We start from the raw sequence: 13,893 nt of genomic DNA, 5'->3' as shown, positions 1-13,893 counted from the left end.
CTTTCCCTCTTTGGGCAGTTTTCAGTTGTCTAGTTTATACTGACTTCTCTGACATTAAGCAACTCACAAAACTCACGTGGAAAGGGTTTGTTGGTTGTGATGCGATGTACTTTTCATATGACTAGAAATGGGGAGGGGACACACTAGTGTTTTTTCAAATATCTTGAAATTGTTCCATCTTGCTTATAAATATAATTCTGTGCAATTAGCATCAATGTAACGAAGCTGATAATCTCACATGTTTACTTTTACACTGAGGTTCAGAAATACTAAAATTGTTTAATGAAGAAAAATGTTTAGATCTTTATTAGTATAAATTTTCTAAGGAAAAGATATTTCCACTACAGACTTCTCCTGGTTAAATATGTAGCTGCAATATTTTTGAAAGCCATGAAGACTATCTTTGAAGGTTATATATATCTATCTCTTCTTTTAGGCTGCAACCACCTCTCTCTTGATTTGGGCAGTTGAGTAGCAATTTCTACATGTTAAAGGTGGAAACAGTATGAGTTTTATTATAAGCATTATTCATTTTATGCATGATACCTTTCCCAAAGTAACAGCACATTTAGATATTACCTATACTAATTTTATTTGTTTACCATTCTTTATGGTTTTGTAATATTTCCTGTGTTTGTAAAGAAACAGCAAGGATTTAGTTTGCCTTTTCAATAAGGAATTGATAAGAAATGGGATGCTCATGTTAGTGTTTGGATATATATTGTTCACTCATTTGGGACCTGCTGTCTACTTCCATGGTAACAGCAGTAACCTTAACTCCGCACTGGGAATAGTTTGTTTTTCCTTCTCTGTGTTTATGCATTGGATCTTTCTTTTTAATATTCCGTTTGCATTTGTTCACATGCTGAATGAAGTACATCTGAGGAAATTGTGCTTATGGGACAGTGCAGAGAATATTTTTTTTCTGAGCATATGTCTCTTAAATAAAATACATAGCCAAAAATAATAAGACTCTTTAAACAGGTAAAATTACAATCTTAATTATTAAGTAATAAGAGTTACTGTTAAATCTTTGTATTTTACTTCTCTTTATTAGGTATAAAAGGCATTTCCAAGCCAATACTGAAAACTGTAGTAATATTGTATAAACATCATGTGTAGGTAATTTATAAGATTTAGCATTTGAAGAATGTTTTATTTTATTTTGTGTGTTACCTCAAGTGTGAACATAAACTTAGGTATGTTTGTTTGTTTGTTTTATTAGAATCTAGTGCTGGCTGAAAACAGTCCTGGAAGAGATAGCACTGAATATATTCTTGTATTTGAGCCAGATCTGCCAGCCTTGAAGAAACCTTTGGAACCATACTGTCTGTCATTTATGTTTTACAATGGTATGTTTGAATTACTCTAAAACGCTTGCCTTTCCTTAGAACCAACTATTTTTAGGTCCTTAATACTTCTTCAGAATTGTGTAATAGCTTAATAGATTTTTGCTGATGTTTAAACCAACTAAGTATGTTACTGTATTTTCTTCTAAAAATATGAATATTTATTTCTGTAGATTTCAAGAAGCAGCAACAGATGGCAACACTTACAAGGGAGAGAGACCAGTTATCTCACTCCATAGGTGTTTACAGAAACTGGTTTGATACTACTAATCAGCTTGTAACTGAAATGAAATGTAAGTTCAATCAAATATATAAATACATTTCCTGGGAATTAAACTTTTTTCCCCTTTAATAATTCTGAGAATACAGAGAGAGGGAGAAAAATCAGTATTGAAATCATGAGATAGGGTAATTAGAGGGGAGCAGAAGGGAGTATATCTTTGCATTAGTGAGGAAGCATCTAGTTATTTGGATGGACCTACCTATAAAGGGTCTTGATTTGAGGTAGAACGTCTTATGTCAGAACTGTCAAAAGGAGGAATAAAGCATTGAAGTTGGTGATCTGATTCTTTTTTCCCGTGACTGCCTGGCACTCTGATCTTTGCAATGGATGTGTGAATGCTCATCCATCTGGAAATTCAGCAGTTGCCTAAAAACAGTTTTAAGGAATGAACTATAGATAATCCTCTTTCAGTAAGTTAGTCTTACATTTTCGAAATGCTATTTTTCCTCCCACATTTGACCCTATGTATGTTATTCAGAGGTATTATGTAGCTATTTATTGTTTATCTCTGTGTTCTTCAGCAAATGTAAGGCTTTATAAAGTCTGTTAAACAGCAGAGCAGTGTGAGGGCAGTGGTTTTGGGGAACGGGAGAGATGAAGGAAATGTTTTCTTTGCGTTATTTTTTTTGTTTGAATCGTCCTGTCTGTTGAGCAGGAGGTTTGTTTTAATAGATGCATTTTAAATTTTTTTTTAAAGTAATCACTAAATGTAAATAAAGCATGCTGGAATTAGAAGATGCTGCTGTTTCATGTAATTTTAGCACAGGGCTATGTTTCTGTTGCTTGCTTGCTGCGTGTTTGCATTATGGATGCAATTCCTGAATTCCAGTGCAAACGGCAAAAAAGTTTTCTTTCATATCTGCAGATTTTTGCACATGTCTAGAGAATAAGTTAGAGCACAACATTATACTTTATGCTTAAATAATATTTCCAAATATATACGTTTGAATAGAGAGGGTGGAAAGCAACTCACCCGTTTACTCAATTGTTTTCAGAATTGCTTCAGTTCAGATATGAGAGTTGAGGAAAGAGGGTCCAGGAAGTGGTGTCTCATGTAAGAGACAAGAGAGGGTGGTGCCAGCTACCACTCTGCTCTTCCTTCTTGCCATTTTGCCTGTTGGAGAACCGTTTGGAAAGATAATTGAGGATGAAAAGAAAAAAGAGCTTACATTCTCAGACTGATCTAAGGCTGGCCTCTGAAGCTTCCTGAAGCCAAGGGAAATGGCAGCTGCTGAGATTGCTTAGAAACTGGACAAATCACAGATCTTTCCAGACAAATCCTGATATTTTGTGCTGAAATTAAGAAGTAAATAGGATCAGCTGTGGGTGGCATAATTGTGAAAAGTTGTATGAAGTTCTGTAAGAAGTGTTCCATTGCTTTCTAATATTTCCTTGCTCTCTGTTGATTTTATTGGTTTCAGGTCAGGTTAAAGAAGCTGAAACAAGAGAAACTCACCTGAAGAGCGAACTGAAGAAACACCAAATTGAATTACCACAGACAAACACAGTATGGCTTATTTCATACTAAGCTCTGTAACAACTTAAATCTAATCTTAATATGAAATTGATATTATTGTATAACATGATTGAATCACACTGGTGTATACACAAGCACCTGTTACCGAAACCCTAAAAATTTAAAACACGGGGAAAATTTGTGGATCAGTGCCAAACTTGATAGGTGGTGTTTTGTTTTTTTTTACTGTTCTGCTAATGTGACTGTCTCTCAAAGAAACTGCTAGAGAAATAAGAAAAAAAATTTCTCTTTTATATCCTGATTTTTTGCCTTTCTGCTCAGGTTACCTGTTGTGTTACTGCTACTGCTAGTTTTCATAATGGGTTTTTGCAGACCGATCAGTATACACTGGGTGTATTCTGGCATAAGTAGGCCAAAGGAAAACACTTCTTTTCAGAGAATTAGAGAATTTCATGTTACTGCTAAAGTTGATGTAAAAGTAAGTTTGAAAGACTCAGGGCAGTGTACTCTATTGCTAATTTCCCGTAAAGATCCAATTATATTTTAAGGAAACTTTTAAAAAAGAAAGCTTTCAAATTACTAACATTTTGGTGAAAAAAAATTACATAAATAATCAGTTACCTTCAGGTTAAATGAAAACAAATGTTACCATCATTAATCACAAATCAGTAGAATTAAATGACACACATTCTGCAATCATGGTACCCAAGTTCCCCCTGCTGGCTAAATTTTTCAGGCCTGGACATAGACCCCTTCTAAAACGGTTTCTTTTTGTACATTTGTGGTGATCTCTTCCTGTTGATTTAAACTTCCTTCAGTCTTGGCTCTAATCAAGCTCTGGTAGATCTTTGTGAAAAGTTCCCTGAAGTCTTAAAAAAAAAAAAAAGTAATAAAAAAGTTCTGTGCCTCCTTTTGCTCTCTTCTGAGATTGTATGCAGTGGTCCCCTATAGATTTAAGACTGTTTCAGATTATTGAATGGGTTTTGTTAGAAACTTGATTGACAATAGGTATAGTAAACTACTTCTGCAGCTCAGTTCAATGATATATGCTTGCTAACTTTAGATTTTAATTCTCAGCTTCAGTTTGTGGATTCTCTTATAAAACAAAAGATGTTGGATCAAGAGGGAGTAATGAAACAGCCAAGGCGAACTTGTACCCTCCCAAACTATCCAAAAGGCAACCAGGATATTTTAGGCAAGGTAAGTTTTCTCTCAGAGAGCCTTCAAATGAGTTTTGTTGGTTCCAGGAAGTGGTAGTGATGAAAAATTAGCCAGCTGAATATGCAAGTAATTTTTGAGAAGTATTAAAAAGAAGAGAACATTCTCAACCATCAGATGACCAGATGACTAACAGAGCCATCAACAGGGGAATTAAATGTCTGATTGAAGTTGCAGGATGAATGTGATTAGTATGAAAAGGGGAGGTGCACTTGGCTTCTATTTTGACTCTTCAAACTTCTGTGGTACAGATTGCACATTTAGCTCAAATTGAGGATAATGAAGCAGCAAAAGTTATCTCTTGGCACTTGGCAAGCGACATGGACTGTGTAGTCACACTGACTACTGAAGCTGCTCGTTCTATTTTTGATGAAACTCAAGGTCGACAACAAGTGTTACCCCTTGATTCCATTTACAAGAAGACACTCCCTGACTGGAACAGGTAGAGAAAAAACAATGAAACTTCTGCATTTATGTTACATACTTCTTCAACCTTTATGCTTTTTGTCTAATTTGTTTTTTAGACTTTACTCCTATTAAAGGTTCAAAGTATAAAATTTCTGCCTTCATAATTATACAACAGTAATGTCCCTTGAAATGTTAGCTGAAATCGTAGCTTTGTATCTTTTACTGCTGTGCGTTGTTCTTTATTTAGTAGAGTGCTTGTATTAAAAATGGAAGACAATCTACCGTTTTTTTTCTTTACTTCTACGTGTTTTTTAGAGCAGGAAGTTTTTTTTAAACAATTCTAGTGCTTCAAATCAAATTCTGACTTTTTAAAAATCCAATTCCAGAGTACATTCCCTAAAATCATCTGTAGTAATAGAAATTCATTCTGCTGTTCTGGTTTCATGGAAGACAGGGAAAATACAGTAATTCCGTGCTGGAAAATAATTTGCTTATGAAGATGACTGCTAATATCGTAAAGAATGCCTTTTTGAATAGATCTGATGTGCAGATATATTTATAAGGTCCAAAGTCTCAGTTTTTATATAGTAGTGTGTTAAAACTTGTCCGTAAAATTAGTCATATGAATTTGTTGGATATATGACTCATTACAAATTAGCATTTCAGTAAAGCATCTTTAATCTAGCTGGCATTTCAGGTAACGTTGGGATCATTTAGCACATAACGTGGAGGTGTTAAGACCCATGCAATTCAGTTTGAGATTTCTGACTAGATTGTCAGAAGCAATAATGAAATAAAGACAAATTACTTTTTTCTCTTCTCCGTCACTCTCCCCTTTCTTTAACTAGGCCTTTACCTCACTTAAGAAATGGAAAAATCTTCTTCAGACCTATTGGAAATCCTGTATTTGCCAGAGATCTGTTAACATTTCCAGATAACGTAGAACATTGTCAAACAGGTAAATGATATTAAAGAAATTGTTCACAACTTCTTTCTTTTTAATAAATGAAATGCAGAAACATCACAAATCATAATCCATTCAGTAATCTTCATTGAGACATTTTGCAAATATCAGTGTACATTCCTCATGAGGTCTGCTGGTAAAAAAAGGATGACATTAGCATTAAGTATTTGCAAACAACTGTTGTGAAAATTTCAGCAATGACCACTGTCTTCTGCTTGTTGTCTTATTTTTATTTTCTCTACTATATATACTAGAGGTTTTTTCTTTTTTAAATTGATGCAGCACTGTCTTATTGCCAAGCTCCTGTAAGCAGAAACTGGCAAACACCATACTAGTTTTGTATTTTTCATATTGCAGAAGTTACTGCTTCTGTTAGGCTGTTTTTCCAGTCCTGTTCCTCTCAAAAATGCGTAATGTGTAGTTTTATACACACTCAGACTGAACTGTACATGACTATGTATGTTATGCTTAAATAGTTACAGTAAGAATAAGCTTTCCATTTTTATCCATATTTCTGTTTAGGGAACTATAATCCTCTTGCTCTTTCTAACAACATAGCAGAACCTACCTTTTCCTACACTCTTTTTCTTAAACTAAATAGACCTACTCCTTTATATGGAGAGTTGGAATCTATAATTAGTTCAATAAGTTTTTCATTTTACTTCACAGCTTCCCAGTATTGAAGTATTCCTCTCTACTGTTAATAAAAAACAATTTTTAGTCCAGTTCATTTTCAGAAAGTTAGATATTGTAAGAAACTTTAACTATAAATTCTTCTTCATGTCCCTTGGGGGAATTTAAAAACCAAATTGGTTGACATGCCTCATGCAAAGCTACATCAGGTTAGACTTTGTATAGAGCAGTCTTTTATTAGCAGAAGAAAAGTCTTAAACTCAGTTGGATCATCAGGCTGTGAATGTTGGTGTGGGTTTTTTTGTTTGTTTGTTTGATAACCCATTGAATATTAAGAAACATTGAGAAACTGAGAACACAATTCAAGGAGGACTTAAAAAAAATTATCATTTATATAATTTCCTAAAACTTGGGACTTTGTTATGTGTGTCTTTATAAATGTAAATATAAGATACCAAGAGAGTACTTTGATCAAAAATAGTCAATTATGCCATAAGGCAATAAACATACTGAATTTTTTTCTTTATGAATTCTTTGATGAAAACAGAAGATTGCATATTTATCTCAATCTCAGAGTAAAATTTCATTTAAAAAAGATCATGCACATGCTCTTTTCCTTGCATGTATCTGAAAAGCTGCATTAATAATGCCTCAGAATTGATTTTTCAAAACTCAAGTTACTTCATTGTGGAGAAATTTCATGGTTCAAAAAATTACATTTTTCAGTGTTTGGGATGCTCTTGGGTGACACTATCATTATAGATAACTTGGATGCTGCCAACCATTACAGAAAAGAGGTATGTTTCAATTATTCTCAATACTTTTTAAAACAAATACATTCCATAGCTACATATTTAATACATTACAAACTTAGAATAATTTCTAAGTTTAATGCTGCATTAGCTGTAAGTGTGCTTACTGTCTGTAGGTCTCAATGCACTTAACAGTGAATGAAATCTGTATTATTGGCACTGGCAAAATTACCTCCATTCAATAAATTCCGTTATGTGAATGTTGCCATGTAGCATGGGACAATGTTTTTAATGATAAATGTTTTTAATTTTGCCATTAATGTTAAAGGCAAGTTCTTCAGTACTTTCCGAGTCCCTGTATGTATAATAAAACACAGGAGTCTGAGTCACATGATGAAACCTCAGATCCACTAAAATGACTAAAATATTGATGCGAAACTTGTTAGACCTTGTTGTGACCCTTTTTATTTAGGTTATTTATTTTATGAGTTTGCTAGAACTGAAATAATGATTCAGCATAAGAATGTAGAACTGTATTGATTAAACATTAAGCTCTGGGGACTGGATAGTCTCCTCCACCCCCCCACCCCCAAATTGTACTGCAGGGTTGTTCTTAAGAGAATACCAAGTTCATAAAGAACCTCTGGTGGCATCCAAAATTGGTTGCCTGTTTTGTTCTTTCACAGTCAGTGCAGCATGGATTTGCTGCTCTGTGCTCTGGGCCTGACCAGCTCTTTTACTCTGTGATTCCATTCCGGTTTTATTGGCTACCACTAGCTGGTAACCTGGGAACAAGGACTGTCTTGAATGTTTCTTGAGTGTCTCAGAAATACGAATATAGTCATAGTAAAAAACAGATGATTGACATTAATATTTTAATTTTTCTCCTGTGTTATAACCATCTCAGTGTCTATCAAGTGAACAAATAGCTACCATTTTTCAGCTGTGAAGACTGTGTGTGCTTCTTTCATCAAGTATGTATTTTTTACTGCAAAATCAAACAGAAGAGACATGGAGGGTCAGATCTCTGTTGTTAATCAGTGTCAGGAGTAGTCTGACCATCTGTGTCTATTTAGGAAAAGGAGTTGGTATATGTAGTTGTTTCTTAAAATAAAGTCTGGGTCATTTCACTTGGTTTGTCTGTCAGCCCATTTGTTTCAGTCACCCACCACAGGTAAATTTCATCAACTGTAGGGAATATGAATTTATTGAATATTTTTATTGAATATGTTATAAATTCCTTGGAATTTATTTAAATCTTCAATCTTTAAATCTTGTGCATTAAAAAAACAAAAGCCATCTTCATCAAATAATTGAGTAAATGCTCACATTTTTATCACTAATGGTTATTGCCATTACTTCATAGTATATCTTGATACCTAACTTTTTGCCAGTATAGATCTAAATTCTGCCTCCAGAGTTCTGTTAAAATCGGAGGACACAAAAAAGACCAAAAAAATCTAGTCTTCATAATTATCCACAATACCGTTTAATTTTAATATATGCATTCTATTACTTTAAAACAAAAGTGATGAAATGTCATTCCATAAAATATGTTCTTATTAGAGAACTCACTGCATCATAGTTGAAAGATACAAAGCTTCACAACAGTATTGCTGAAAACATAGATTTTCCATGGAGTTACTAATTTAGTATCCCTTTTTATACCTGTGTAGGTTGTAAAAATTACACATTGCCCTACTTTGCTGACTAGGGAAGGAGACAGGATTCGCAGCAATGGAAAATTTGGAGGCCTTCAGAATAAAGCTCCTCCAATGGACAAACTCAGAGGAATGGTATTTGGAGCACCCATGCCAAAACTTTACTCTACTTTCTCTGGACAGATAGGTGGGTTAATGAAGTCATGAAAATACAAAACTTCCAAAATTAAATTGCTTGCCTATGTTTGTTATTCTCTTATGTAATATAAAAAGGAAAACTTCAATTTACCATAAAGTTATTTTAAGAAATATGACCTGTACAATGGCCTATTTATGAATTTCCCTTTTCTTAAAAGCTTGTAGCTATTAAATTTCCTGAAACAAAAAATAACAGTCATGAGATGTTACCCCTCTTTCTTAGTCTTATTAAAGAAAGAGTATAAGCAGTGGTAATCATTCAAACAGCAGGCATGAGAAGCTTGATCTGATTGAATTCCAGCATCCTTGAAAAACAATTTTCAGGTCTTTCTCCTCTGGAAACACCATACATCAATTTAGAATTTCTTCCTGTGCAAGTAAGCTCCATGAAGCAGTGGTAGAAAAATTCCTGTTCTTATCAGAGTCATGCACAACATCTTCTATGTTATTTCCCTAACAAGAAGATACCTTATATTTCCTATGGGATCCTTACATTTCATTATGTAAGCTTGGATTCTGCCTTTCAGAATACAGATTATAAATTAAGTTAAAAGATGGCAGCTTCTGATATGTAACAGCTGACCTGACTGATTGAAAAGTCTTGTTCACAAATAAAGTTGTTCTTAAATACTTAATTTTCAAAAGAAAGGACATGAAGATTTTCCATGACAGTATTCCTAGAAATGTGCAGTAGAGAGGGGTGGGAGGAGAACGAGAGAGAGAGCACACGTGTACCTGTTGGAGTAGCCTTATATGTGAGCAAACTACTTAACATTGACCAGTTGAGGGAGAAGAAAGACTAAAAAGATCTTTCCTAGGCATTTCAGTAAAAATATATTACCTGTAAGAAAAATATAGTAAGCATTTCAGCTGCAGACTGAAATATGCTGGTTTTAGCACACTTCATATTTGTCTATCAACACATTTTCAATTGTTGAACTCTATTATTACCCAGTATGAATTAAATTGGAATTGTCTGTCATTTAGTATGGGAACAATCATGGTAGAAGAAAAAGGCATGTTCTAATTTCACTTGGATGATTAGTAGAAATTTGAAGGAAAATAATAGTGAAATTCCACATAAAGGACAGCATGTCATTACACAAGACTTGTTTTGAACTGAATTGCAGCCTTAATATTAGTTCTGACTTGCTCTTCTTCTATGTTTGTAGCATAAAAGTAGTTACTTAAACTGTGATTACACCGACAAGGTACTTCTAAAATAAACCGTACTAAGAATTTACAGCACCTTTTGTCGGTCTGCAGTAACTTATCTATGTGAACACTTTCACCCTGTGGCAAACGTAAGGTAATTTAGTGTTCAGTTGAGCTTTGTGCAAGCTACCTCATATTCACCACAGAGTAAAATGAATAAGCCTGAGCTAACATGCTTGAACAGTTTCTTTATTACTTGACATATTTATTCAATGCCTGGACAAAGAAAAATTCTTTGTCTCATTATGTTAAAAGGGAAACAAAGTTTGTCAGCAAAACAGGCTCTTGTTTTCCTGAGTCTACTGCTGTCTCCTTGTTTAAAGTTCTGTAGGTGGAACAAAGTGAAACTCGGTAAATGTTCTCTTGTTCCACAAGGTGGACTAGAAACCAAGTCAGTAATGCAAGCTTCAGCTTTGTAGCACTGAAAGCAATACATACTACAAGCACACTTCGTGGCACCAGAGGTAGAGAATTCAGTTTGGAGCACACAAGCGACAAGATGTGTAAAGAAATACCTGTTTGCCACGTCATTTTCAGAGTTCACTAGTACTTTGCTGTGATCCAAGATATGGGCTCAAAAAGAAGAAAGGAATCAAAATACTGGATGTGATTCCCCCCCCTGCCCCCCCCAGTCTCTCTTTGCAGCCATTTTAAGAAGGGCCACTGGTCCACTTCTAAGTTTGGATCACTTTTTTTAAGTAGTGCTTTCGAAAGATAACGTTTTCTTGTGAATCTTACACATTGTCTGAATTGTATTTGGTAGCATTCTAAATCAAAATGACCACTTACTTATTGTTTTATGTTGTATTATTTTATTCTTCGATTAGATCTTCTTCAGCAATACCGTGCAGCAGTGGTGAAGCTTGATAATGTGAATAAGGACCTCAATTCACATTTGCAGTCACTTAACACTCCAGAAATGCAAAAGAAAAAACAGGAACTTGCCGAACAAGAGAAAAGCCTCAAGCGAATAGAACAAATATTGGGTAGGTTATTGTATTGTATTTTTGGTGTCCTAAAGGAGAAGAACTGTTAACTGCATCCAGATGTGTTCTACTCTTACACACTAACAAGTTCACACTATGAAGGAAGATTGTTAAAATTAACTAAGAGCTTAGAGATGTCTTGTTTTAGGGAAAGCAGAGAAAAACTGTATGTAGTATGATGCTGTGGATATTGCCTAGACCAGCACTGCCCTGTAATGTGTTCAGATAATAAAAATGTGGTCCGTTAGTGTCTTGTGAACATGAAACTATGATCTCACTAATACGAGATTATATAACTGTTAGGCTGGGTGGCCCAGTGGTAGAGAACATTGACATTCTTTTTGAAATGACTGCATAGTAAAGAGCTGAATTGCTTTTGCTAAGGAAACGCAATCAAAACATTGTACTATAAAAAGAAACACCCCTAATTCTGCAAGGATAATGTTTCTGAGTTACAAATGGTTTTTATGTCAATATGAAATAGTTTATGGTATTTCAAAATATATTTTAAAACCCAACATTTACTCTGTGACAACTATAAATAAAGCAGATGTTTTTACCTGTCATCTTTGAACTCAGTTTCAGAAATAAGATAGCTGTAAAATTTATGGCACGCCTGAAGCCTTACTTCAGAGGTTTCACACTACTGTTACAGGGCCCATTTATAACCAATAGGATTAATATTTTGTTAAATTTGTTCTTACTTGCAACTTTTTCATAGGTATGACTCCATCAGATAAAGTCACTGAATCATTACTTCAGCCTATAATATTAGATATGTCTGACACCCCCATCCCTCCCAAAAGAATGCGAAGAGAAACAGTAAAAAAATTGTATAGGTAAGTCTATTCTGAATATAGTCATTACCTTCCCATATCCTGAATTCAAAGCAAAAACAAGCTTGGGGTTTTTTGCATGGGAGATTATTTTTTTTTTCCCAAATTCGTATTTGTATAAAGTAACCAACAATGAGTAGAGTTTGTATAAGGCTGATTTTTCAAGGCAATTTTTATTTCCTTTAAATTTTCTGCTGTTATTTAAGCTTGATATAAAGTTTTGCTTGCTAATTCTAATTCTGTTTCTCTTTATGAGCTGATTGATTGGCATCTTTGTGCATTCACATTTCCCCTATCTTCTGGTATATTCAACTCTGTTACACCCCAGAAATATTTGAGATGACTTGGTCTGTAAACTCTTTTAAGGTTCGATGTCAAATACTGAGTCAATGAACAGAGAAAGAATCATTCCTATCTAACTTTTTTCTAAGTAACTGTATGAGGTGAGCTGGTGGTAAAGTATTTAACACAGTTACCTCTTTACCTGTGTATCTACTTCTACCTCTGCAGCTAATAAGCATTTTTACACACACACACAAAAAAATAATCAGGGAAATCTGTAAGTTTCTATCTTCAAAATTACATGGAACTGACTTTTCCATTTCTCATGTCTCTCCTCATGACTGCATCATTGTCTTTGCTGACCTATGGTCATATTCTTGAGATTATTTAAATCCTATTCAGTTGTGTTCTGTAAATCTCAGAATGAGTTTTCACTGTATTACTATGTCTCTTTCATTTATATTTGTATTATTTTAATTTTTTTATCCACATGTAGAACATAAGTGGTTATGTATTTAAACTGTCTAATATTAGCCTGATGCTATTCCTCATTTTAACAAAATAATTACAAGAATAAGAAGCTGTGCACAAATACAGGGCTTATAATATTTATACTAGTGGGAGCTGTGTGCTTTTGCCACAAATATATCAAAAATGTATATAAATAAAAAAGACATGTATATATTTTTTACATCTATAAAAAAGGGCTTGGTTTATAAGCTACTGTGCTATGTTTTTGTTTAGCTCAGAAGAATGGATCTCCTCTCCCACAAAGAAGCAACAGCAGCAGTCACAGCAGCTGCTGCAGATATCCCCTCCAGAACTTAATGGAACTCCACGAAAGAGAAAGGCATAGACTGATGAGCCTTGCTGGAAACAGCTATGTATTGAAAATGTGAATACGTTCAGTTAAAGGAAATATTCATGTTGTATTACCCATTACTATGAAGATTTTTATACTGATAGAAGATATAAGTGTATTTCAGTTAGTAGTAAGAAAAATTTAAGTATTTAACATTGATAGCCTAATTTTTGTATAGTTAATTTTCATTTCTAAAAGCTTTCAGAGTTTTTATGTTCATGTGTGAAAAAAGTTTAAAATATATCTTTTTTTAATTTATGAAAAAATCAATCTTTTCAATAAAACTGCTTCAATACAAAGCACTGCCAATATAATTGATTGTAATAAGTCAACAGATTGTGCCATGAAATGAGATTTTAATTTAAAAAGCATCCCAGGGTGTCTTGGAGAAGAGAACTTTCTGGACTGCTCTTTTTCGATGGATGAACTGTCGAGGTAATATCAATTTAAAAGGGAGGGTTTGGGCAGCGATATACTGAGATCTAACCACAGCCATTTGTAGCGTCTTTAGGCAGTTAACAACAAGCCAATATCTAAGGCTGTGTCCAAGACGTTGACATGGAAATTCATAATCTCCTTCAGACAGTGCCAGTGGAAAAAACAAAGTAGTAACTTGTGAATATGAAAAGCGTAACAGGTTTACTAGGAGGCTATTTTATGGATTGGGAGAGCAGTGTGTAGGAGTACTTCATGGGTGCAAATGAAAGACAATATTGTACCAATGCTAACCACTTTTCAACATCTGTGTTACCACAACCCTCACAAAGGA

At 34.2% G+C, this 13,893-nt stretch overlaps 1 protein-coding gene across 1 annotated transcript in view; it reads left to right on the top strand.

Moving 5' to 3' along the window:
• Nucleotides 1-13,408, top strand: part of SMCHD1 (structural maintenance of chromosomes flexible hinge domain containing 1) — a 65,505-nt gene extending 52,097 nt beyond the window's left edge. Inside the window, exons 36-46 of the mRNA XM_009707803.1 lie at nt 1,226-1,352; nt 1,523-1,642; nt 3,054-3,139; nt 4,187-4,309; nt 4,579-4,769; nt 5,584-5,693; nt 7,059-7,129; nt 8,761-8,932; nt 10,986-11,144; nt 11,866-11,983; nt 13,007-13,408. Coding sequence (XP_009706105.1) covers nt 1,226-1,352; nt 1,523-1,642; nt 3,054-3,139; nt 4,187-4,309; nt 4,579-4,769; nt 5,584-5,693; nt 7,059-7,129; nt 8,761-8,932; nt 10,986-11,144; nt 11,866-11,983; nt 13,007-13,118 — 1,389 coding nt within the window. The 3' untranslated portion in view covers nt 13,119-13,408. The remainder of the gene's footprint in view (nt 1-1,225; nt 1,353-1,522; nt 1,643-3,053; nt 3,140-4,186; nt 4,310-4,578; nt 4,770-5,583; nt 5,694-7,058; nt 7,130-8,760; nt 8,933-10,985; nt 11,145-11,865; nt 11,984-13,006) is intronic.
• The last annotated feature ends 485 nt before the right edge of the window (nt 13,409-13,893 follow it).

The sequence above is a fragment of the Cariama cristata genome, unplaced genomic scaffold (genome assembly GCF_000690535.1).
Source record: "Cariama cristata isolate BGI_N322 unplaced genomic scaffold, ASM69053v1 scaffold2299, whole genome shotgun sequence".
Classification (NCBI taxonomy): Eukaryota; Metazoa; Chordata; class Aves; order Cariamiformes; family Cariamidae; genus Cariama; species Cariama cristata.
The sequence above is the reverse complement of the archived record's forward strand: the minus strand, read 5'-3'. Positions and strand labels throughout refer to the sequence as shown.